This window comes from Eptatretus burgeri, chromosome 11 (assembly GCF_056783735.1).
Source record: "Eptatretus burgeri isolate ZD-2024b chromosome 11, Ebu_testis_v1, whole genome shotgun sequence".
Taxonomy (NCBI): Eukaryota; Metazoa; Chordata; class Myxini; order Myxiniformes; family Myxinidae; genus Eptatretus; species Eptatretus burgeri.
Window position 1 is genome coordinate 55,213,978 of NC_140971.1, and position 27,873 is coordinate 55,241,850.

The 27,873-nt window shown below is 41.7% G+C and overlaps 1 protein-coding gene across 2 annotated transcripts in view; it reads right to left on the reverse strand.

Annotated features, from left to right (window-relative positions):
• The window catches only part of ESRP1 (epithelial splicing regulatory protein 1), a 66,194-nt gene that overhangs the window by 32,485 nt on the left and 5,836 nt on the right, over positions 1–27,873 (reverse strand). For both annotated transcript variants that reach the window (XM_085846482.1, XM_085846481.1), the window contains exons 6-8: positions 23,209–23,263; positions 12,207–12,317; positions 4,670–4,802 (exon numbers count right to left, since the gene is read on the reverse strand). In XM_085846482.1, coding sequence (XP_085702608.1) covers positions 4,670–4,802; positions 12,207–12,317; positions 23,209–23,263 — 299 coding nt within the window. The remainder of the gene's footprint in view (positions 1–4,669; positions 4,803–12,206; positions 12,318–23,208; positions 23,264–27,873) is intronic.

Consider the following 27,873-nt stretch of genomic DNA (forward strand, 5'->3'; position numbering starts at 1 on the left):
GTCGTTGTGTCAGTAATTTCTGGACAGGAACATCAACTTCATGCATTTCAATCTGTTTTCCATTTACAAACCTTTACGCTTTGCGTGTCCTGGCACCGGCAACAGAACCCCATCAGGTACCACGTGTACCTCTATCGCACCGACGCACGTAATCACTACGATAGACTTGTCCCTGCAAGTCATTAAATATCCTTACTGAGCTCCAACCTTTACCAGGTTTTGAATCAACTGCAGTGAGCTCTGTTAGTAGTGTACGTATGACCCCGAGTCACTAATATAAAGTACATGACAACGTGCTCGGCGTAATTATATACCACTCGTGCAGTGCCAAGGTGCACGATCGCACCGTTACTGACTTTTACTACGTAAAATTACAATATGTATGTGGGAGTCATGGTTCATTGGTGCTCGAGAAAGATGTTTATTATCGACCATTGTTCTCCCAAAACAAAGGAAGAGGGTATTGTTACTGATCATATGCTCCGTGTGAGGTCATGGAACATGCGTATTCAATTTGCTTGCGCATAATAAAAACCCAAGAAACTAGAGCGGCACTCAGTAGGGAGCACACCTCCGCCAGGTTGAACAGTTTACGTTTTGTATCCTACTGATGTGCCAGATCTGCATCCGGACCTGAACCAAAGGCAAATCAGCTCGTTCTCGTCATCGATCCAACTCATCCACCGAGTTTTGTCATAACTCGTCCACAACATTTGGAAATATCACGATGTATAGTTTTTGGCCCCATCTATTAATGGCGAAGAATCAGTTTTTAAAAAATTTCATGTCATATATATATGGATTCAGATCTTCACCAAAATCAAATCGATTAGTCCTCGTTACACAACCAAACTGTGCACCAAGTTTTGTGTGAATCAGTCCACAACTTTTTGAGATCATACAGACAGACACGACAACCTCCACCACCGAAGGTGGATGGAAGTAACTAGAAATAAATAAAAAAAAACACTGACAAAATGAGAGCACGTGCAAGGATGGCATAAGAATAATAGAAAGAAAATCTATATAATGAGGAATTGAAAGTCATGATTAGCGACTCCTTCCAACCCGCATTTCTTACATCGCTTCCAACAGCTTGGAAGGACGTGTGATGTCACTTGCTGGATCGGCCATAAAATTATTAAATACAAACCAGCACTGGATATGAAACCACGACATTGCAAAACATCAGGAATAAACTCAAAATGACTGGATGTGAACGGAATGAAGCATCATCAAAGAGAAATTCTGCCTCGTACGCACAGAGTACCTCGAGTCGATCAACTGGAAACAACAGAACAGTACAAATGCTAAATAGGAGGTATTCTGCACACACGCGTTTCAAATTTCTGGAACAATAGGATTCATACAAATACAAACACAAACATTGGTTTGATGAAGATTATCCTGTCGTTTAATCTCTTCCACAAAGCAAAAGAGCCTCTCATAAAGCATATATCCAGAAGATCTGCCACCCCAAGCCCAAACTCTTCAATGCGAGACCACCTGCAGCTGAAAACAAAACGTCGTCACGCAAAACACCTGGTGGGACAACAGCGTCACACAGCTTCGAGAGGACAACCACAATTCCTATCTATTCTAATGACCTAAAAGCGCGACACAAGAGGCCTGGAGATCTGACATTTCACCACTTAAACGTGCAGATGGATCAACTTTGATCCCCGTCATAGCTGGCATCCGAGCAGATGGCAAGAAAACTTTGACAAACAATTCAACGTCAAAACTGGCATCAATGAGGTGGTTCAGAACAGATTAGATCAAAGCCCTAATAATAATAATAATAATAATGATAATAATAATAATAATAAAAATGGATGAGAGAGATATTCCCTGGAAGAGCTCACGAGAGCAAGTAACAAGATGCAGTTGAGTAAAGCAGCCATCCAGATGCGCTGCCAGCTGAAATTTACAAACGAGGATGCAAAGAGGTCAACAAAAGACTACTTCAATTATTCTGTGAAATCGAGCAATCAAGTGAAGTTCCTCAGGACCTTAAAGATGCCACTGTAGCCAATTAAAACGAGAAGGGCACTTGGTAGAGCACATACCTCCGCACAGTAATGCCTGATCCAGTGGAACATATCAAACCCAATAAGTTTTTGAAATGTCATATATCGTTTTTAACCTCATCTCTCAATCGTGAAGACTCACTCGAAAAATTAAATAATTCGAGGATCTGGATCCGAATTCGAATCTTCACCAAAATCTAATAAATTTGTCCTTGTCACACGCCCAACCTGTCCACAACTTTGAGATATCCTGTGAAAAAAAACAAACAAACAGACAAACAAGCCGGCAGGCGGCGATGGGTCGCCGAGCATGGAAACTATAAGATATAGAGCAAAATGGATGTCATATAGCGGATAGGGAATCACCTGAAGATTATGCATACCAAATCTCATCCAGGTCCATCTACTGATAACTACTTGGTATCCATTTGAATGAAAAGCACCGAAAATGTGGTTTGAAATCGGAAATCCCCAAAGTTTGAGGGCGGCTGTGGGTGAACAAAGATATAATTCGAAAATCCGGCTCAACTGTTTGTGCACAATGTATTCCAGACGATTAGTGTGAATTTTCATGACCATCCGACCATAACCTGCAGAGGAGTAGCATTTGGCGCGAAGGCACCTCCAGCTCTCGCATATTATCGATTTTTGCATGAATTGACCTTTGACCCCTGACCTAAGCAAAATCGGTCAATATGTCCTGAGGCAAAGTTGTAGTACTCATTGAGTACCATGAACCTGCAAAGTTTCATTCGTATCTATGCACTCTCCTGGTCGCTAGGAGGCCTTCAATTTTCACCAATTTTCGTGCATACCCTAATTGTAGGGGCGCTGCGGATAAACTATTCCATGTATCACGAAAACCGGAATATATTTGACAGAGCATCACCTGTAGATCATTCGTGCCAAATTTCATAACCCAATGTGGGATAATGGCTTTCGGAATTGATTTCGCGTGAACGGTACCGAATTTGAAGGTTTTTCGGTTGTTGTTAGGGAACCAAAGCGTCCCTAGCAACCATCACAATTTCCAAAGCACGAGGTCATAAGATGTACCTACCACCCGAGTTTGGTCAAAATCCGCCCACGTTTACCACCAATTATGCTGATGACAAACGAACAAACATCCAAACAAACAGACAGAATTACTGACAATAAGGGTCACCTATTTCGGCGACCCAACAAATAGACAAAAAGGGGTGAAAACATAACCTCCTTCACCTTCGGTGGCAGAGGTAATTAGGGAAAGATGACTGGAGAGATTGAAATTCAAGGGAGTTGCAATCAATCAGTAAGCAGGTAAGATGTTGGCAATCATTTCACAACTGAAAAATACATCTCACTCAAGACCTCGAATTTCAAAGGACTCCGTGCTGGTGGAAGCATTGGCAACATGATATTCACTGTCAATTATACTGTATCGCCGATTTCACTTGCTTGGAAAGTGCAGTGACGTACAACTCAATCTACCAACTGGGAGTTGCAACAATGCCAACTGGGAGTCAAACTCAAGTCGAATATCAAAGTGTTACCCGGCGAGTCGTCCTTCAACAAAATAAATCAAGGGGGGGGGGGTGGCAAACGAGGACAAGGACAATATGAAATAAATAAATAAAATTTCCCAGCTCGTGGAATCGATTCGGAGAAATAGGAGATTGTAAGCAAATGATTGAAAACAGTGGATGTCAAAATTGATAAAAGTCACATCCTCAGCAAAATGACTGCAAGGAAACTTGGACCACTTTCATCATCAGTTCCCACAAGCTCGCACACATGCACGTACTACAAAAATAACTGTCGTTCTTACTGGGCCACGTAAAGGCTCATTATTGATGCATCTTCATCGGGCACAGTCAGCACACAGCCTTGGCCCGGCTCAATCTCACTGTACTCTGCCAAAGCAGTGGAATCCAAGGCCCTGAGGGTAATTGATGCAACTTAACAGGAGGGTGGTGAGGGTGCAGGGTCTGCTCGACTAATGCAGTCAAATTGGTGGTCGAATCGTCTTCCACCGCCTCATAGCTGTCTCACCCCTTGCCTTCTAGCGCCTTTGCCTGTTGCGAGTCCTACGAGATCAGAGGTAATCCTTCAGAAACTCAAACCTTGTTGCTCTCCTCAAATCCAGGCTGGCCGCTCACGACCAATCCTTAATCCCCTAAAACTCTGCCGAGGCATCACTTGCACAAATCTGTCAAATTACAATTGTTCACTCAATTCCTTCAAGATGCCAATCGATTACCATCTCATGCTCAACCCAAATCCTTCTCGAGTTTTTTTATTTTCTTTTATTTTTATATTCTTCGATTCTTTTCTCCAATACACCTTCAATTTTTCATTTTTGCTTTCCACACTTACCTGTTTGGTGGATTCAAGACTCACATTTTGAGTACTTATCTCCCTCATCATCATCATCATCATCCTCTTCTCTCCACTACATCGTCCTGTCCATACATGTACATACCCTCTCTCTCAAGCTGGCAAATACAAGACTACTTCTTGTTTATTCCTTGCCGACACATCTCCCTCGTTTTATGTTGCCCTCTGCTGTATTGTTGGTGCATCAACTTCTTACTCGTCGAAATCACCAAACCGTATCCGAGGCTCGATGCCTGTAATAAAAAAAAGAGAGATTTCCTCACCTCAATGTAGCGAGTACCCATGTGGTGCTTGTGCCTGCTCAGTGCCAAGTCACGATGCTCCACATTTATAAAGCGCACCAACGCCTCACCATTGCGCCGGCCCTGTGGGTTGAGGCACAGCGCCACGCCGCCCCTAAAAGCACACACAAACAGGGCATTACTTCACCACTATTCTAAACCGTGGTTATACAAATTTAAATCAAGATGGATAACGAATGCTCGACTCATTGTTTGCCTCTAACTATCTATAACCATATCAACTCAAACCCCAATTTTCACAATACAGATGAAAAAAAAAAATAACAAACAGCTTGAAGAATACATAAATGAGTCGACCACCTAAAAAAAGTCAAACACAATGAACTCCACCATAACCATAATATTTTCTTAAACCTCTGTGAAAACAAGTTTTAATCAAAATGAGTGTCACCATCACAAAACCAAACTTCTTCATTAGTATCAGTGCTTTGAATTGCTGAAGCATTATCAAGCGCATCTCAACAATATCCTTCAGGAAACCATTCACTTGAGTTACGCGAGTGCGAACCGATGAAAAATTTCAACGAACGTCATGTTCGAGATATAGTGTCGTGTCCAGGTGGTTTAACCGACCCGGACGGATGGCCAAACGATTTCCCTTGGAGGCTTACGGACGAGAATCTCGGGGATTATGGTGCGCGCGGGAAGGAAAGGGCGGCAAGGACGGAGCAGATGGAAAGCACACAGCACAAGGGGGGTTTATCTCGAACCCACGACAAATAGACAGACACAAGCAACTTAAATAAATACAGGGTTTAATGAAAATAAATCAAATATTTACAATGGTAATAATCAAAACGGACTGCAAGGTAAAACTAGATCTAATTGAGGAACCTCCACACACACTTTAATACAGACAAGGGGACAGATAAAACAAAGAATAAAATTCCTCCTGTATCCCGGCACTTATCTGTGTGCCCAGACGTGAGTTTCGGAAGCTTGAAGGTCACCAAACCGCTTCATCACTGTGCGGGAAAATGCGCCCAAAATGGCGCCCAGCCGCTCTCAGAGCAGACAAACGTACAGGAGGCAATTCAGGCAGCAATACTCAATGCCAGGGCTCAGGAACCGCCGTGCAACTTGTTTTTTTTGTCGATCGCTCTTGCAGACGCTGCTGCCCTGCAAAATGGTGCCATATCTTTCCCAGATGGCACATCACGAGGCTTTGAGGCTGGTCTCACACAAACCAGCCAACATTCAATGGCCAGCATCTTGCTCCACCACGCGAGCTAACTCGCTTCAGCATGAACACAAAAATGATTTCGTCTTCTTCACCGTGTCGAGGGGAAGCCAGCCGGAATGCCCTTCTCTTTAAACTGCCATCCTGCCTCTCTTGCTTCTGTCCCACTTCAAACCTAACTCCCTGCCTTCATGTCGCCAAACACGAGACTCTCTTAACGCAATCCTCACTCCCTCCTCTCCTCTCTGATGTCATCACGCCCATTAATCATCCACTCCAGGGGCGGTGTTTTTCTCCGTACTTGGACATGCAGCTCGGCTGTTGTCGTATTAAGGTCGTGATCTTTTTAATCGCCAGTTTTTAAATGCAAAAACGTAGGACACAAAGGGCAATCACAAACTGGGAAAAATTAGCCTTAAACCCTCCCTAGTTTAACACAGTACCACCACCACCCCCTCCCCCCACCCGTGCGGTGACAACACTTAAGCTCACAGTTTCCAGACTTAATTTACATTGAGATGTCTCCTACATGTCCACGGACCAAGCAACTCCATACAATCCTATATTTCTTATGAAATTCCCCCATCTACCCCACAAACATAATATTGTATGATCATTTCTATTTCATAAACCACATCTTTCCAATGTTTGGTTCCTGCAACTTTGTGACCTTGACAATTTTAATCTAATTTCACAAAGCTCCTCCAGGACACACAAGTTCTTCCAGTAACACCCTCTGGATTAACCCCCCCCTCCCCAAACATCCAAGCTTGCTGAGCACCTCCTGAAGCAGTTCAATCCTGCTTTTCCCTCGAGGGACTGGTCTCTGACCACCAGTTTGGATGCCGTCCAACTCATTGAACTCTGGAAATGCTGCTGTGCTCTTAGCAATGGTTCAACCAGTACAGAGATCAAATTCTAAATCCATGCACCAAGTACTGTACCACTAGAAAAAGTGATAGCAACCCATGCAGCCTGTGTATTTTCTGCCAAGTGACTGCTTCATCAATGCCAGATTTCTGGAAAAAGCATGGACATGAATGGGATTGAATTAATGTCCAGGAGAAGGGTACCTGGGATTTACATCTTAGACAGAAGCAGTGATTTGTCAACTCAACTCTCACATCCCTGCCTTGCCTCCAACATTCTGCAATGGCCACATACTACCTACCCTGCAACGTATGCAGAATGCATCTCCACATCTCCAGCTTCCACCCTCAATCATACGCTCATCACCGTTCAGTTCAACGAGTATAAATCACCAACTCGCTGCTCTTGCACCGTTTCACCTGAATCCCCAATAGTTCATTAAAATTGCTCCACCAGACCATTTTCCAAAATTCCTAACTCACCCCATCCTGACCTTTCCTTTTTACCCTTCACTAGCTCCACATACACTACAAAGTAGTGGCTGCCATGTCATGCTGCCCGAATTTCTCCTGAGCAACACACTAAAGAACACACAGTCGAGGACTGATGGGAAACTTTCAGCTCCTCATTCCAGATGTGCGACATAAGTCCCATCGGGACTCGGAAAGTTGTGCACTATGGTGCACAGTGAAATCTGCAGCCAGTATGGGGGTTATGCCTTTGTCCCTCGTTGTGATGTACTGTCATCCCCAATATGCTTCCGCAGTCTTCGTTCCAACTTTCATGCTGCTTTTCCACATTGACCAGTCTTGAGAAAGCTCTTCCCAAGTATCACTACCAAATTTATAATGCTTGAAGAGGACATTTGAAAACATCCTTCTATCGCAGTTTTCATCACCAATTTCATCAAAATTGTTTGCCACCGCATTATTAAAAACGCATCAAACCCACATAATTACAAACCACTCCCAATGCCCAATTCAAAAGTTCGCCCGTAGTCCCGTTGCAAAATTCAAAACGCCACTCACTGCACAATTGAAAACCGCTCCAGCTGCACAATTCAAAGCACCTTACCACCATGCAAAACCTCTCAAAATACCTCGACGCTCACAAAGTACGATCATGTGACTGTTTGACTGACATCTGAAGGGCTACTTACGAACATAATATCACTGCACGTCTGTATCTGAGAAAAAAACATCACTTATTGCATCACAGCATCAAGATGCCTGTCAAACATCAACCTCAATCACCGACTGCTCCTCAGCATCTTCCACCTCCACTGCAATTTCAACCAGCTGTGCCTCCACCACCACACAGCCCATCAGCCATGCCTCCACCACCACTCAGCTCATCAGCCATGCCTCAACCACCACTCCGTCTCCCAGCCATGTCATCATATCCAGTGAGTGTTGAGGACAGTGACGTTTGCAGAGTGCGGAGTTGGACAGCGAGGACCCCTCTCTTTGAGGGAATCCCTGAGCTCTTTGCTGGAACCATATACAATCCTTTATTTGTGTAGGCTGTACTACACAGTATTTCTGGTTAAAAAAAAAAAAAAATATATATATATATATATATATATATATATATATATAAATAATACAAGTATGTTATTTTATGTGTTTAATTTAATTTGGATGTTTTATTTATTTATTTATTTTCACAATAAATGTGAAAAAAAAAGACATCATGTTGAGCGATAACTCCCCACCAATGGAACACATCCCCTTATTTCCCATCGGTGCAATTGTTCACTATCCAGCTGGGTTTTCTGGAACAACCCAGGCATATAACGAGGTATACCTGTATACGTACATACATCACTCTGCCATTCTAACTAAAGACCTGCTCCACATTATTTCCGTCCATCCTACGTCCTAAATTAAAATTAATAGATGATGATTACTATAATCAATAATCTATAAACTTCCCAAATGTTTACCTTTTTGTTTACTACAAAAAAAAACAAACTGTGATGGAACATAAACAACACTTGGGAAGCAGGGCAACAAGCAAGGAAATTAATGAACAGAAAGAGAGCAAGAGAAGGAAAAACAGCAACAAACCTGAATGAAGCCATAAGAGCAAACAGCACAGACAAAGACAATTGATCCTGGCAAAATTAAAAGCACACATGAAACACACAATGATATGTGCAAATACATTAAATCAACAAATCAACATCTATTGTTACCTACTCTCTTTTATCAAGCTGTGCCATGTCCAACAAAGCAGATAACAAAAACTGTTCCACAAAACAATTCCAGAACAAGTATATTTATTACGTTGTGAAAACAATTCAGGGCAAAGAAAATCGGGACTGGGCAAGGAAGAAAGAAGCATAATCAATGAACAAAATTTGAAATCTAACGAGAAAGTGTCTCAAAATGTAAAGCACGTCCGCATCCACTTTGTACTTTAACTAAACTTGACGTAAAGGAGAGTTAAAATACATTGTACATTTTATTAAGTTGTGTTCCCCATATTCTAAAATTGCCTGGTGTTGGCTTCATGGTTAAGGTGGCTAGCTTGGGACCTAAGAGTCCCGAATTCAAACCTCTGTTAACCGTTGAATTAACACCAGGTGGGGTTGACTTAGCCTGTCATCCTTTCGAGGATGGTGAAATGAGTACCAGTGTACCCAGTTGGGGTAATAACCATTCAGGGTAACCTGTGTTGGAGTGGCGAACCGTCCAAGACTGTACTCCTTGCCAATGAAACGGCTCTTCGGAAGCCCTATGTGCCTTCGCGGCACGAAAGGAATGCTATTATTATATTATTATAATAAAAGGCTTGTTGAAGATTTGATGACAAAAGCTCAATTGGTAAAAATGTTATGGCCTGGACAGAAACTGAAGCTCAAATGGTAAATAAATAAACACCAAAACAATTAAAAAAAAATTTTTTTTTTTAATAAAAACAGTTGGTCTTGTGCTCAAGCAAGGGTGACGAGAGCCATTTACAGTCACTATGAACTTTGCCCTTTCATATTTTGACCCAATTTTTGTCGTCTCCATATTCCCAAAATAAAGGGTTTTGAAAATTTGATGACGTATTCTCATGTTTGTTGAAAATTTGATTACAAAAGCTCAAATAGTTAAAAAAAAAAAAACAAAGTTGTGGCACACGCACACACGCACAACCTCGTCTCCTGCTTCACAGAGGGTTGGGCAAGGCTTGACATACACAATGACAATTTCACATTGCACAAACTTTACTTATTTCCGTAAGGCATATCAAAGGCTACTGTAGAGCGTGACAAAAGACGATTTCTGAATCGGTTATATGGATTCCTTCCCTTCAGGATTTAAAGTCTACTACCCAACACCATCTCATGCTCTCTCCCATTCCTACTTCTGAGCTTTATGACACCCACTGAGACCCTGTTCACACCCTTTATTTGCTATTTCTCCCTTTGTGCTGGCACATCTGTATGTTGTTGCCCTACTGTTTTCCCTTTTTAAATCCCATCCAAAAACTTACAGGTGTCCGAGTAAGGATTAAAATGGTAAAAAGGGAGAAAATTTAGATTGATACACTTGATATTGGTTGCCTTTCATAGTCAAAGATGGCCGTTCATATGAAACATGTGAGCTGCCTTGTGAATTTGTTTATCGTGCAGAATCTGCTTCCCAGATAGCAAGCAGTGTGTGTAACCTGGTGTCCAAGGATTGTCCAAGAAGACCAGACCACTTACTACCGGCAGTTTTAGGCAGGAATTTGGAATTTGCACAGGGTGTAAGTGGTAACGTAACTACTATATTCACAAGACACCATGGAATGTAACATCTACCAAGTATTGCTAGTGGATGGGATATCTGGTTTAATCTCCGTCTGATGAACGGCACACACAAATCTTGCCTTGCCCGACATCCGAAAAACACCAGGGTGACAGCTTAACTAGATTGAGATTAAAACACAGGCTCGATGGCTAAGAGGGGGAGCGTACATACCTCTACCTTCTCCTGCCAGCCCCAAACAAATAAATTATAATATGACAATGTTTTCTGAAGCTCATTTCACTGCAATGCTCCACAATGTAAGATTACAAGTAACTTTGCATTTTGCAGTGATGCCCACTAAAAGGTCAACCAGGTTAGATTTTGCCAAAAGACTGTTTGAATTGAGAGAAAGGTGCTTGATCTTTCACAACAACATGGTAGCCTCTCCATTGCAGATCTTGTGGCATGTATAGTAAGTGACCCACCATTCAACGTGAAATTTAGATTGATGATTTTCCAATATAACATTTATCACCACCAAAAAAATTGGTTTACTTTGCATTAATCTTTGCTGTCGGCCTAACCTTCTGACATGCTGCAAAAGTAAGACTTGACCGTAAACTTGTTCAACGAAGTGTGTTGGAATTTATTTTATGTAGTAAACACATTCCACATCATCATAACAGCAGCAGAATTATCCAGTTACATCATTGTAAATATATTTATCAAGTGATTTTTCTCCAAATCGATTAACAATTTGTACCAAAGCATTGTTGTTGTTGTTTGTTCACTTGATTATAATCAATGCAGAAGTGTCTCAGCTCACTTTTGCGAAATGTAGAACAACTCTTCAAAGCTGGTAAAGTGACACAACTTCACAAAAAGGTAATGTTATCACAATCTTATATTTGCTGTCCATAACAGATCAACGAGAAGAAAAGTTGCTAAAATTTATGACATCTTGGAGGTATGAACATCACATTCGGGGCTAAATACCAGACTACAGAAATCGTTACCATACTTACAGCTTGCACGTGTACACAGCATTGCATTATTTGAGAGACCCAATAATAACATGGGTGCATCCAGTAAAGCTCATCTCGTTTGCGAATTAAACAATTTTATCAAATCACAATACAAAAACCCTTAATCAAATAATGAAGAGTTTGATATGTCACTTGCAAACAAGGAAAGCTGCTAATCATGTGATGGTAGTTGATACAAACCGAAGACCCACCACATCTCTATCCTATTCAAACAACCCTCCTCACCCTTGAAAAAATAGTTTTGTTTAATATTTGCATTAATCTCAATTTCAACCAATGTTGAAGCAAATAAAGTTGAAAAAAAACACGAATTGGCACAAATGCATCAAGTCTTATATTGCCCCCCCCCCCTCTCCTCACCCTTAAATTGTTCCTGTTTTATTGTTCTCTCCTTATTAACACCCCTAGTTCAATACATCCACAATATCATCAACCAAGGCAGTCCCTCAGTAATAAATATAACACGGAGATTTGCCATTGCTTTCCCAGTGGGGCCTGTAGGCAATTCACTGCGTACCACCATAGCAAAAACAAGAGCATCAGTCAAACAGGGGAAAATGTCGTGAAAGAGAAGAGTGAAGTCGGAGCAGATGGGGGTAGACAGAATGGGATGAGAAAGGGGAAAGACAGCAGGGTAACGTGAAATGTATTACCACATTATTGGCAGACTCACTCACTTGGCAATGTTTAGGCCTTTAAAAAATTTGGCAATATCTTGATCAGACGACTGCCAGGGTAGACCACGAGCTTTGACTACCGTGTTGCTGTCCACAACCTCCATTCGATTGCTGGGGTAAGGGGGTAAGAAGCAGAATCATAAAACACTTTAAAAGATTATTATATCTACACCATGAGAGACCCATTTATCTGTGTCTGTGTGTGTATATGTCGCAATTTTGTTTAGAGATGGGTGAGCGGCAAAAAACCCTTAGGCAAAACATAAAATTTCGAAAAAGAAATTCAATTTTTTTTATTTTTTTTTTTTAAATCGCTCTGTAGTGTTGAAGCCTTTTTGATTGAATAGCAGTTTATATTCAAGTACACATATGTATAAATAAATACAAAACAATTATCAGACATTTAAATATAAATAAACCTCTTCTGACCGCTTCCGAAGTTGGCGTTACTTCTGGTAACATCATCTTCTGCCTGACGGCACCATATTTAGAGATCAGGGTCAAACTTATCCCAGAAACATCAACGGCACATTCACAAGCATCCATTCAATGAATAACATTTAATTACGCTTCTAAGGTAACTTTTACAATGTGCCTCTTGGACAATAATCTGCAGGGTGTTTACAAAGTCCTGTTACCCCCTCCACAGATGCTGATAAATGAATACAAGGAACACACAAGAGGTATAAATGTAAACTATGAATACACAAAACACTAACACACACATACATATATATATATATATATATATATATATATATATATATATATATATACATATATACATATATATACACACACACACACACATCCAAACACAACAAATAGAAGAAAAGGTTTGTATCCTCGGCACCATACTTGAAGATAAAATAAGATCCATCACTGGAATGAAAGTTTTAAAAGTCTAACGCTTCAAGCTCACTCAAGCCCATCATTGGAGACAGGATTAATAAATAAATAAAAACACACATACGATGCCATTTATCCATAAAATTGAGAGAATGATCATCCTGATTGATATAGTGACATCAAAAAATCAATAAATATATATATATATATATATATATATATATATATATATATATATATATATATATATATATATATATATATATATATATATATATATATATATATGTGCACACATACACCATATAAAATTCTCGACTATAATTTTTATCAAAATACTGCTGTTGGAATCGTTTGATAGGTCATTTCTGCAAGGGAAGACATCAATGAAGATTATTAGTACGTGGTAATAAGCTCCCACGCAACCTTCTTTGTGGAAGAAACAATTTGGTTTTTTTTTTGTTTGAATAACTACATTCTCCTTTACAACAAAAGCAAAGTGATCAGTGTCAAATGTGTTAGCAGGCAGAGTACAACAACCAACTGAATTTTCTTTATTTCATCCTACGCATCTCTACAAGTGGGCCGACAATCGTCATAAACTCTTTATCAGCTTCAAAGTGGGAGAACAATCAAAGCCCTAAATAACGCTGCCTTCAGATAGATGTGCCTCAAAACTTTGGGATATTCCAGTATCCTCTATATTTCAACTATACATTTGTTTCTTCTTCTACCAAGGATGTTGCACACAGACACACTTACTCAAGATACTGGCTTTGAACCATCTAATCAACCAACCAGCATGAATCACCCAAATACCCTGACTTTTTCTGTCCATTTAAGACTAATCATCGTCATCAGCATCATCATCTCCCTCCTCCTCAATTCCAAGTTGCTGGCATTAATCTGACATCGAAAGCACCAAGAATGTCTTGTGATCGGAGAAAATCAAAATGTAATCTTAGTTTTCCACGTCAGCGCTGTCTGCCTCACAAGTGAAAATAATTGTTGAGCAAATAGTTATGAGAAAGCTTCAGATCATTGTAGGTCGCACAATGTATTAGACATAGTAATTATGTTTAGATAAAAAGTGGAAGCTACTGAAATCAATTAATGCAGTAAGGCTGCAATGTGTACCATTTCATAACTTGTCAACATAATTGGAGAGGGAGTGGGGGGGGGGTGGTGGTGGTGTTCAAAATATTAAACTTGTAAATGTTTTTCAAAAGCAAATTTACAAATGCACTAGGTTTTGGAATCTATCAATTCAATTCCCAATGTTTACATACATTCTTGCGGAATACTCGTATAATTTTACTAATTATTTTAAACAAACCCCAAAGAAAATGTTAGTTGCAACCATTATATTGCAAACAACATTTGGTTAACTTTCACATTATGGCAAAAAGCAGCAAGTTTGAATCGCCAAAGCACGAATATTTGACAATTCCTGTAGTATTCAACGAATCCAATTTTCTGTAGCAATGCAATATTTGCCTTTGAGCTCTCTAGCCTCGGTTTGAATCTTGACCCAGCTCTAAACTGTCATCCTGGGGTTTCACAAGCAGGGCGAGGCATCAATGTGTACACCGTCCATCGGAAGGACATCAAGCTGGAAGTTAAAGATCCCACGGCATGTCACGTGAAGAGCAGGCGAGTTATAGCCAACACCCTGAATAGATTCCAAATTCCTGCATAAAACTGCAGGTCACAAATGGTCTGGTGTTCTGGGATATCCCTTGGGATTTGGGTACATTGCTTGCGATCTCATATGTGTGGTTGTTGTCTGGGTAGTAGCTTCTGCACTATAAACAAATTCACAATTGCAGACTGCATGTCATATGCAAATGCAAAAAGGACATCTTCAGCTACGATAAGCATCCATGATGACCAATGCAATCACCTCTTTTTTCCTTTGTTTCTTAAACATTGTAAACTTGACTTTTGTCACGTCTTTGTCTCATTTGAGTAAAACCGAAATTGAAACTGAAACCATGGCAACTATGAAGGATACATTCATATTACAGATAGAAAAGTTAGAAAATGGATCGTTTCACATACAATCGATATTGTTGGCCATGCCAAGCAATTTGTCAAGTTTTACCAACAGATTTTAAAATGATTTGTATAATTACAGAATATATGCCCCTTGCCCAAGGCTACACCATGACATTATAAGAGATCGGCATGGGCATAAAACACTCAGAGAAATCAAAGTAAAATATGCAATTTGGTGTCTGTCTGTATCTGTCTGTCTGTCTGACCACAATACATTCGGTCATTACTTATCCAATCTCAACCAAACTTGACAGGACGAAGGGTCACATGATGCTTGTTGTAGCAACTATACTTGCGCCCCTCTCTAAGGGGTTTCCTTTTCGCCTTGGGTGAAATCCATGTTCAGGTGTATAGATAGCTTATTGTGGCATTTTTCCAAGGCCGCTTCTAATAAAAGTAATAACACCAATGATAATAGCATAATATTAATGTTGTTACGAAAAATATTAATACCAATAATGTCCCCCCACCCCCAAATAGGGTTTTTCCTACTTGAGCAAACACCGTGTTAACGTGTATAAATAGCTTATCGTGGCATTTCGTGGGGCACCCCAACCGGAAATAAAAAAAAAAATAATAAACCACAAACATTTTTAAAGTCACCACTGCTGTTTAACACTAAACTGAAAAGGAGGAACCCCCATGTTCTTGAGGCATTATATGTTTATAGTTTCCCCCACAGACGAACAGACCCGAGCCTTGATCTACTGTAATATATAAACCCCAAAGAGTACAATAACATGACCCTTCCTGCCTCTCATGGGAAACGGATGTACAAGACACGAGTGTTATAAATTAGATGAATAACACTCCTTCGAGTACAAGACAGAATTAGTATTTCTTTAATGCCAAATTCAATGCTGAAGTAGTAAACTTCAATGATTATACATGGCATCTTCAATGTATTCTGTGCTGGCAGGATAGCCGAGACAAGAGGCATGCGCACTCGACTCAAATCCGTTTAGCCTGGGTTCAATCTCGGCCCAACTGAAAACACTCATCCTGGCGTTTCACTGGCAGGGCAAAGGATCATTGTGTGTGCCGTCTGTCGGATGGACAACTTCTCATCCCGTCTGCCCGCATTAGTTGGTGGGCGTGAAAGATTCCACAGTGTCCTTTGAGAATAGTAGGTAAGTTATCGCCAGCATCCTTAATCGAGTAATTGTTGGACCATCGACTTGTCAATACCTTATCAAAACACTTCTGCTTCAGCAAGGACTGGGCATCTTGCTTTATTGTCAAAAGCAAAACCGAATTGGAAAAATATTCTCACTTCACTCGTAGACCGAGCTTGATTTGAGAGATGACAATTTCAGATTGAAACATTCGTGTCGTTATTTCTAAATGAAGGAAATGTCAGGAAGAAATAGATTTTGGGCGCATACCTTTTGCTTTATAGTCATTAGTTGGTTCACGAGTCAGTAAGTGACCACTATATTCCTTATGGGTGTGTGTCTGTCTGTCTGTCCCGAGCATAGCTCCGTGGGTTTTGATCTGATCCTGATAAAATTTGGGTGGGAGGTTTATATCATGATCTAGTTGTGTTTTCCTGAGAATGGGGATGGTGCGCCCATTATGGGTGGAGCCACGCCCAAAAAAACATGTGTTTTAGGGGGTAGCCGATTTCAAGTTACATTTTCTCTGAGGGGGGTTTGTCGAATCTGGCAGGGTTTCGGTATTTGGTTAGCCCAATGGTACCTGCATAGCTCCACGGAGCTCGATTTTTCATTTTCGTCCCAAGGTCAAGGTCACAAGGTCACAAGGTCACGAACTTAGAAAATGTCAAAAAAAATCAATAAATTGGGCGTCGAGCTCCTAGGGTTTTCAACTGTTTCGAATGAAAGTTGATATGCAAGTAGTGCTCTTCGAGTACTACAACTTTCATCATTTACGTTTTTCCCGATTCCCGCCAGATTGCCCGTGGCGTCCCCTCGAAGGTCAAAAAATAAAAAAGGCGAACAGTGTACATTGCTCGTGAACCATCGCCATCTCCAGACTTGTTGATTCTATATTTGTGATTTAAAGGTTGGCATTTTATCGGTGACTGCACACAGTCTTGAAAAGAGATGAAAAGTGTATCATGTAAAACCTACGTGTTTAAGTCACCATCACAACTTGCATTTGTTGTCAAATTCAGAAAGAATCTGATTTACTCAAATATCTGGCACTCTTCATATGATCATAATAGCAGCACCACTCAAAAAAAATTAATAATAATTCAACACCATGAAACACTGAAAGCAAGTCAAGGTATTTTGTAAAGTAGGAAAAGTAAAATATATATATTTTTGTTTCTTGCGACAAAACTGATATCCCGGGGGATGCCATCAACATACAATCTGACCGTGTGTACAACGTAGCGAGATTAACTTGAGCCATCTAAAATGGTGGACTGCGCACTTTTAGGACATTGCATTCCATCTATCGGGACCATGCTCTGTACAGAGCATTGGTGCTGCCTAAGCAGTCTCCTAGGCTGTTGGGCAAAATCCTGGAAGGGTCGCCACTCCGACGCCACAATTGCCTGCCACTCCAACGCAGGACACTTAAATGGCTCAATCATCGCAGCAAGCTAGTACTCATTTTCCCAACCTTGGAAGGATGACAGGCTGAGTCAACCCCAACTGGTATTAAATCAATGGCATGCAGGATTTGAACTCAGGACCTTAGGATCCCAAGTCAGCCACCCTAACCAATAAGCAAACACCAAGCACTATGAGGACAGGCATGCAAGATGTGCCGAGCAGGAATGTGGGAAAGTGCCGTTTTCAGTGTCGCATGCAGATTCAAGGATCAATTTGATATGATGGAAGTTAAAGGTTGACAAGAACTCTCTGTTAGAGAACATTAAAAAAAAAATAAGAGTACATTTATGAAATTGTGAAATGATATATTGTTTAACTAGAGCAGGTTGGACAGGAATTTACATGAAAGCTGGTCAAAGTATTTTGGGTAAAACAAAGTTGGTGGCAGCATAATCACATGATACATCAGATGTGTATCAAGTTGCGTGTGAAGGAAACCAAACCAGCTGAAATTCACAAAAGATTTTCTGGAAATCATCATCCAAATTTTGGAGTTATTAAACTCTTCCACCAATATCAAGAATTCCCCCCTCCCCACACACATTGTGCAGAATTTACGCCCTGCCTCACCTCCAACCAACACTCCCGACTGATTGTGCTTTCATACTGAGCTCCATAGTATGGCTTACCACTCTGGACTGGTGCTCCTACTTCTCACCTTGCTCTTAAAGCAATCAAAAAGCCTTCCACTTATGTAGACACCAATCCACCCCTCTCACAGACTAAATCAACCAACCTTCCCATCTCACTTTTCCTTTCCAAGATTCTGCTAACTTTGCTCGATTTCTTTAATCTAGCATCTGGATATTGTCACGGAAAAATGTTGACTTTGAAGTTAAGAAAAGCCGACTTCACAAATTATCATAATAATCATAGGTATCTTCAGGTCAAAACTATAGCAACAAGCATCAAAAGCATCTTCCATCAATATAAACAAAGCATCTTCCATCAATGATCTCTCTGACTCTGGATAATCGTCTATCTATTGTATTTACTTTTGACTCTACCCTCTGCCACGACATCCCTCATCCTTCAGACAGGAAGACATCCTTCTCTTGAGACCATGAAAAAAAAAAAATTATATACATATATACATATATATATATATATATATATATATATATATATATATATATATATATATATATATATATATATATATATATATATATATATATATATATATATACATATATACATATATATATATACACACACACACATCACAAGATCATCAAACTCTTGGAATAGGTCATATTCAATCCTGACAAATCTCACACTATCTCTCGATGAAAGGATAGTCTTGCAAACGCTCATTCAGGTCAGGTATGGGAGCATGCGCCGGAGCAGCGACCACTTTCCACCGGTACTCAAGGGGCCTCCGTCTGGCCATCCCCCAAGCAGATGCCTGGCCCATCCCCATCTCCATCTCCTTAATATGCCAATCAACCTGCTGCAACCATGAGCTACGAAGTTGGCCCGTTAGCCTCCTCAACTCATGAGGTGCCCTCGCTGAGAGAATCTGGTGAGCAGAATCAACGTCAATAAAACAAGCCAAATATCTATACAGCCACAGTCGATGCTTACAGACGAGACAGGTAACAAATCTCATCTGAGTCTCTCTCAGCATCCGCTTGTTGGACACAGTCTGACCAACGATAGCCAAAGATTCTCCGAAGGGGACCTCGTGTCGTAAGAGGTAAGTCTAGTTCTCAGATCCTTGGTCAGAATTCAAGTCCAACATCTGCAGAGCAAGACTGGAAGGACCAAGGACTTAAAGACAGACTTTCGGCATCCTGCACAGGTACCAACAGTGAATCCATGACTCACCAGGCCTGACCCAGATGTCTATCGACCTCTGGCTCACATGTGGAGACATGAATATCACTGCCAAGGTAAGTAAATATCTCCAGGTCCTCAACATAAACTCGTACAGACAAGATAGCAGCATCCAAGACGTCATTGAAAGCCTGGATCTTAGTTTTGATACAGGAAGCATAATCCCAGTGACTCAGACACACCTCAATCAGCACCTCACAGGCCCCCAATGAGGATATCCAGCATCTCCACAAAGATGACTGCATCATCTGGGAAAAATCAAGGTTAGAGATCCTGACAATCCCAAATGATGCACCGCAGCTTGATCTCTCAGACATACTCCCCAGAATCCAGTCCATACAAGCACCGAGAAGTGCGAGGGCCAATACACAATACACACACCTGATGAATTCCAGCAACAACTGGAAATACGTCGGTAATGGAACGACCACACCTCACAGCACTCTCATTATCTGTATAATTCAGAAATCAGATAAATCAGTTTTGATGTCACCCCAGGAAGGCAAAGAATACTCCAGAGGGCATCTTGATTTACTGAATCGAATGCTTTGCAGAGATCAACATAGGCTGCAAGCAGCCAACTGCATTCAGTGAGGACCCGAAGAGCAAGGACACGGTCAATCGTTGACCTCTTTGGTGTAAAGCCTGACTGCTCTGGACGCTGGTGCTCAAGCAGATGGTGGTGAACCCTATCAAGAATTATCCGAGCAAAGACCTCACCCGGCACTGAGAGCAGCGTCACCTCTCAAAAGTTGTTGCAATCCTGGTGATCACCCTTCCCTTTCCAGAGAGGGACAACAAGGCCCCTCTTCTAGTCAATCAGGATGAGGCCTGTGTTCCAAACAGAGCAATGAACTGCATTCTACGACATGGGTACAGCATTCCCACCATCCTTGAGAAGTTCAACATGGATGCCACGGATCACAGGAGCTTCACCCCATTTCAACCGGCTTACCGCAGCCTGAGTTTCCACAAACAAAGGTGGTTCACAGTTGATTGGAGGATCAGCAATCGGGATATTAACACCCCTGACATCCAACTCAACAGCTGCTGGGTCAGCCTGGTACAACCACTCAAAAGTAACCGGGCCAGCGGGCCTTCACTTCGGACTCCTCCCTCAAGAGCTCACCACCCTCCGCTCGAACTGCAGTGCACCAAGTGACGGGCTTGGAGGAATGCAATGCACAAATTCCTCAAAGCAGGTCGAGAATAACATAACCAGAGGTGATGCTCTACCGCTTCAAAGATTCCTCACCCACCGTCCTCCTTGTCCGCCCTAAGTGCACATAGAGTTTTATGCCTCAGATCTTTGAACAGCTCAGCTCTGCCATTAAGCCTGGCACTGAGACTCTGGTCAATGGTGTCCAGTGTCCCTTGGGAGACAAAGTTCTTCTTCATCTGACGGTGGGTTCCAAGACATCCAACGGCAACATCAAGGATGGCAGTCTTGAAGGCACTGCACAACTTTTCAGTTTTCCTGAGAACACCCAGACCCCATAAATCCCCACTCAGCCTGTTCACAAACTTCTCAGCTACCCTCTCATCCTTGAGCTTGCCAATATCCAGCCTCGGCTGGCATTGGTACCATTCTCCTGGATTTGAGCTGAAACTTCAGAGTTGGTCCAATAAGCCGGTATTCGAAACTGAGCACTCCAGTGGACCCTGCCGTTCCGGAGCATCCTCCAGTGCTCATCAACAGTCACATGGTCAATCACCTTTGCCACACCACTATCGTTAGAATACCAAGTCCAGTGATGAGCCCATGGGTGCTGAAACCTTGAACCAGCCACGCGAAGTGCACAACTTCTTTCAAAGCCAAAGAACTTAGTGCTATTCTGAGTCACAGTTCTAGACCTATGGGGACCAGCACATGTCTCATAACCATACCCATCAGTGCCAGTTGATGCATTGAAATCCCCCAAGACTAAAAGAGTATTTCGCCTGGGGCACGGATCAACCACAGACTGAAGCGCGGCATAGAATTCCTCCCTCAGTGAGATCACTGACCTCAGATGAAGTACATACATAGACCAGGGAAATGACACCCAAGGATTGACAAATCCTCAATCTTATAATTTGCTCGTTGACCGGTGTTACCTTAACTATCATGGGAGTTATTGGACACAGCTCTCGCAAGTCCTTGGACACGGTAACCATCAGAGTGACCAGACTTGTAGTAAGTATAATCACCCACAATGATCTCACCACGATGTCATCTCCCAACCTCAGACAGTGCTGCACACTGATGTTCAAACGCTATCACTCAGATGATAGCAGAGAGTGGTGATCGTCCTCTCTTCGGAATAGGACATTCCAGACACCCAACCAAATGGACCACCTCGTGTTAACCAGAAGAGACCGCCATCTGGTGGATGACACCTCAGCGTCACCCGGCCATACACCACCGCAACCCGATCCATGAAGGTTACCCCATGCTTTTCCTCCCATCATTAAAGAATGGCGGTCCTGAAGGCTTTGCCCCAATTCCGTAATTCAGTGAGCTTTCCTACGAAGGGTAGTTTTATTTGCGTTTTGCAGAATGAAGTGTTTTACAGTGGCGGAGTGCAAGTCCTGACTCCAACGTCAGTGAAAAAAGGTAGCCCAACTGCACGAGGACATCCGCAGACACAGTTGGGCACCAGATATGGATGGCTATTGGCTCACAAGGAGCAACTACACCCTTTGACAGGTTTTGTTTCGAATCCTGCTGAGAGTCCATATCCATAAACCCTCCTCACCAGAAAACCTGTTGGGAGAGACGGTTTAATCACTGACAACCCGACCATGAAACAGGTTAATACAGGTTTAATGGTACCTGCAGCGAGCCACAGATCTGATCCGTCCTGACCTAACAATAATCTGGCCTCACCTGACCAGGCAAACCTTCCTACCTAATTTCTTAACAATCTTCTCAAGGAAGTTCAGTCATTCAAACTCCTGGGTCTTATGAGCCATGATCTTTCTTGGGAAACCACATTTCAAAGCTGTCCTCAAAGCCAGCCACCAACTGGGCATCCTCCATCGTACGAAGTCCTTCCTTGGCAGACCTCAACTCCTATTCACCTACAAGGCCTTCATCCGCACCGACTGCTCTCCCCTCTGGGCTGGCTCCTTTGCCTTGCATCTTGCTCAGCTCGACGCCGTGAAAACAAAGGCCTTCAATATCATTGCAATCTCTCATGATGAAGCCGAGTCAATGAGCTTTTCACTTAACCATCGCAGACAGGTTGGTAATCTCTGTCTTCTACCACCTCCTTTCTGGTTTTGCACCCTCTGTTCTTTCGATACTTTGTTCCCCTCCCTCCACCCCCAAGTTTTCTGCAGGGCTCACAAGGTGCACCATCAACCCCCTTCTGATGAAATCTCATTCTTCCCTCAAAAGTCTTCAAAACAGCCGTTCACCACCATCTCAGATCCAAAACCATGATCTTTACTATCCTCATTAACCAAAATTCTTCCTCCTTTCAATTTTCCAGTTTTCTCTCCTTGGAATGTCCTTATGTATCCATATTGTCCACCTGTTTTTGCCCGTTACATCCTGATCCGTTCAGTGTACGAGCTCTTCCACACGCCCAGACGACATGTACAAAAAAATAAAAATCAAAACTTAATCTTTTGTTTTTCTTCTCGATTTGAAATTATTATTAACAGGACAAATTTGAAATTCTTACCATGTGCCAGACTCAAATTTTGTGTTCACTTCCTCAGGGTCCACAAAGGTGTGATCTGTGAAATACACATAAATCATATTATTTTTGCCTTTCAATATACATTACCATTAACGTCACTGCTACGGATCAATCATTATAAACCATACAATTGGAAATGTTGACAAGGTGTATAATGCGGCAAAAGGCAACTTAAATGAAATAACTATTATGGTCCTGTGGGAAAAGATACTCGTGCAGACCGTCAGGCTGGGCGAGGAGGAAAAGTAGGTGGTGGCTAATGTCCAAATGGCTTGACGAATGCGGTGTTCAGGCTAATATGCTTGAATAACATGACGGCTATATTCCCACTTGAAAGAGGAACGGGCTGGAGGATAGAATTATTATGGGAAATGCTTACCTGGGCCAGGTACAAGCACATCAAAGCCAAGGCATACAGGCACCTCGACGCCAGGCCTCGGAGTGACCTTGTACGACAATACAAAGGCATCATATAGCCATATGGGCAGGAGGAGAACACGACGTGAACCAGGAGAGAAACCATTGGGGTGCTTGGCATGTCCAAGTTGAAATTCATTTCACAGACCAGGCTAAAACAGCAATGAGGGTGCTGAGTGTGTTGGATGCCAACTACAGCCCTGACTCTAGAACCAGCTGCATTTCTGTGGATGCTGGTCAATCTTATCTGCTGGACGGTTGGGTCACTGATCCTGCTAGTGTCACGGAGACGACATCCAAAGGGACGATTCCTCTCTGGTTGCACCGAAAAAGCAAAGGACAAGTTCTCCTTCCTCATTACTCGGCACTGCCGGTCCGCAGCGTGGTCCTTCACAGCAAGTGGTGGACTCGGATTAATCTCCTTACTTTGGTGATATGAAGATCATCCTTTAGGGACAAGCAACACGACTGGCCAATCGGACGTCACTCTGTGTGCACTCATCGGGGCAAGGCAGCCTGCTTCGAATTTGAACACGATAAACTTCAACATAAATTTGTATCCTGCTGGGGTTTTATTAAGAACTGGGTGCATGAGATGAGTTGCTGACTTGAAAGTCATGAGTCAATTCAAAACTGCATTGAAACTTGTCATGTGTAACTTTTTGGAGTTTTAAAATCATCGTTATGGAATGCTTGTAAATGGTATTTGTGTTTGAAGGGTAGACAATTGGGATTATTATTATTATTATTATTATGAAATATCCTTCTGCTTCATGGTTTCAACTGCTAAACAATAAACATGACATTATTGTCCGTAAAGATTTTCCACCGTGCTTCCCTTCTGAGTAATTGATGCACTCGCTTCAGTGCATGGAGGCAGCACGTAAAATGACCAACAAATCGAGATTTTTCACGTGGTAAAGGACGAGGATAATAAATAAACAAACATACATACATTGATTGCTTCTTTGACAGAGTTTTCCACTAATGGAGGAGCTGGTACATTATATGTAGGACAAGGAGAGAACATATTGCTGTACTTTTGCATCTAATAGAAAAAGCTAATTCTAACCAGTAACTGACTCGTATTAATGATCGGTACCTTCTGGGTGACGAAGAAAGCTAAAATTTTGCTTGCCAATGGACATTGAAGCCGATAAACCGGGTAAAGTCACAGAACTATCAGAAAACATCTGTAAAGAAAATATAAATAAATGAAAGAAATGCAGGTAAGCTACCCGAGACAATGGGGAAGCAAGGAAATTTTGCGTGCTGATGGACATCGAAGCCGATACACCAGGAAAAATCACAGAACCATTGGAAAGCATCCGTAAATTAAAATATAAATAAATGAAAAAAAAAAAAATAAATGAATGAAAGAAAATGAAATGCAGGTGACCAACCAAGACAATTGGGAAGCACAGGTCGTTGTTGCTTACAACGTGTAAGCATACCGCGCTATGACAGTGTGAAGCCATTAGAAAAGTAGAACGGCACTTGGTAGAGTGCATACCTCCGTCAGGCTGAACAGTTTATGTTTTGTATCCCACCAAGAGGCTGGCTCTGCATCCGGACCTTAAACAAAATCTAATCGGCTTGTCCTCATCACCGACCCAACTTATCCACCAGATTGTGTCATAACTCGTCTACAACTTTTTGAAATATCATGCTATATATCGGTTTTGGCCCCATCCTTCAATGGTGAAGAATCACCTCAAAAAATATTCTCGTATCCGAATTTAGATCTTCACCAAAATCTAATCAATTGTACTTTGTCACACTCAACCTGTCCACCAAGTTTTGTACGAGTCTGTCCATAACTTTTTAAGATATTGTGGTATATATCGGTTTTGGCCCCTTCTCTCAATGGTGAAGAATCACTTTTAAAATTCTAGTATGGGGACATTCACAAAAATTTGATCATTTCGTCCTCGTCACACATCCAATGTCGACACCAAATTTCGACCAAATCCATGCACAACTTTTTGAGTTGTCCTGTTCACAGACAGAGAGACAGAGCCATGAAAAACGTAACCTCCATCCAACTCAGGTGGCGGAGGAAACTACAAAGCAAATAAAAATGCAAAACCCATACGCCTCTGCTTTGTACTCAAACTTTTCTTAAAGACAGACCACAATGGGTGAATTGCAACAATATAGAATCACAGGTCAGTGTTTTTAGTCGAGGTGCACTATAAGGTTATGTTGTCCCTCGGTGCACGACAAGGTTATGTTGTCCCTCGGTGCACTATAAGGTTATGTTGTCCCTCGGTGCACGACAAGGTTATGTTGTCCCTCGGTGCACTATAAGGTTATGTTGTCCCTCGGTGCACGACAAGGTTATGTTGTCCCTCGGTGCACGACAAGGTTATGTTGTCCCTCGGTGCACGACAAGGTTATGTTGTCCCTCGGTGCACTATAAGGTTATGTTGTCCCTCGGTGCACGACAAGGTTATGTTGTCTCTCCCATTTTGTTTTCTTTGTTTGCAAGTGACTACTGCTGTTCAGGTCCTAATTATAGTGTTGTAAAATATGCAGATCATGACACAGTAATTAGTGTGTTCCTTCTGAATGATAAGCATGGATATGTGAATGAAGTTAAAAAGTTTATGGACTGGTGTGACGTCATCTCATTCTTAATGTCAACAAGACAAAGGAAAAGATTTTTGATTTTAACCATTTAGCAGGTGGCCATGACCATAGTTTCTGATACAATAATCGACAACAAATTGAAATGGAACAATAATTCCCAAGTGTTGTCTGGAAAAACAAACCAAAAATTGTACTTTTTGAGGGAATTGAAAGTTTCAGAATGATAACAGCATTTTAGTTCTTCTCTATCAGTTATTGATTCAATGCCTGGTGTTGGCTTAATGTTTCGGGTGGTGGGTTTGGGATCCTCCGGTCCTGAATTCAAATTCTGCTTTGCTGTTGAATTAATACCAGGTGGGGTTGACTCAGGCTGTGATCCTTCCGAGGTCGGCAAAATGAGTACCAGCTTGTTGGGATGATTGAGCCATTCGAGTATCAAGCATCAGGGTGGCGACTCATCCAGGATTGTGCCCGATAGCCCAGGAGACCGCTTCGGCAGCACCGACGCTCTGCACAGAGTATGGTACCAATGGAATGGATGGAATTCTTGATTCAGTCTTCTTACTTTCAATTTGACCTGTACATTTGGTAATTTGTCAAACGACAATGTTAAGAAATTGGAAAGACCCGGAAAGATTGCTGAGCACGTAATAACGACAAACCTTCCCTCAATTTGTCCATCGTATGAGAAACGTGCTGTGTTGAAGCTTCACTGGAGTGTGTGTATGTGTATGTGTATACGTGTGGACGTGTGTAACAAATTAAAAAAATAAAACGAGATGCGTGTGTTCAAGCCATAACCTTTTGTCATTAAATTTTCAACAAATCTTGATTATGATAATATGGATAACACCAATTAATACATTTTACTTCTTTTTATTTGTTTGTTTTTTTTAGCCGGTGTTTTCATCAAGTTTAGATCGAGCACAAAGCAGATGCAGACAGGTTGCATTCTGGAATGCTTTCCAATTTGATGCGTCGTGCTACAGGTAGCATCAAAAGAGCTCCATGAATCATTTGCAGTTTCCACCAACAAAGAGCATTGATACATCAGAGGTGACTTTTCCTGTTGGTCATCATGGAGTGCCATTGCTTCATTAATTGAGGCAGACCTCAGACGTTTGTCCCCAAGTAACCCAGCGCTAAGTATTAAAAATAACAAATAAATCCTGATATAATAGGGTTAAAAATCCCAAATTCGCAACTTGAAGATTTTTTTTTTTTTTTTCAAACTAGCAGCGGCTTTGTGCACAGACCATTCCATTACAGACCATGTCCCGATCGAATCAGGCATCAACATCTTCAACACCTAATAGACTGTTTTTCCCCAAAAACAAGATAGAACAAACCAAACTGAAAAAAAAAACGTGCTGGAAATTTTCAGATGTTAACTCGTTTGAAAAAAATATCTTGGCTTCAACACCCTGGCACTTATGATGCATGTTCTTCTTCCTCTCATCACGTTATAAGGGGTAAGGCCAAATGATACAAACCTTCTGCCCTGCTTTGAACACAATACTCCTACTTGGCCCAGTCCTCAGCCGACTCTCTCCAACCAGCCCCACCACCGTATCGATACCCCTTCTCCCACAATCTTCCCATCTCAGCCACAGCCTATCACTTTTCCACCAACCTATT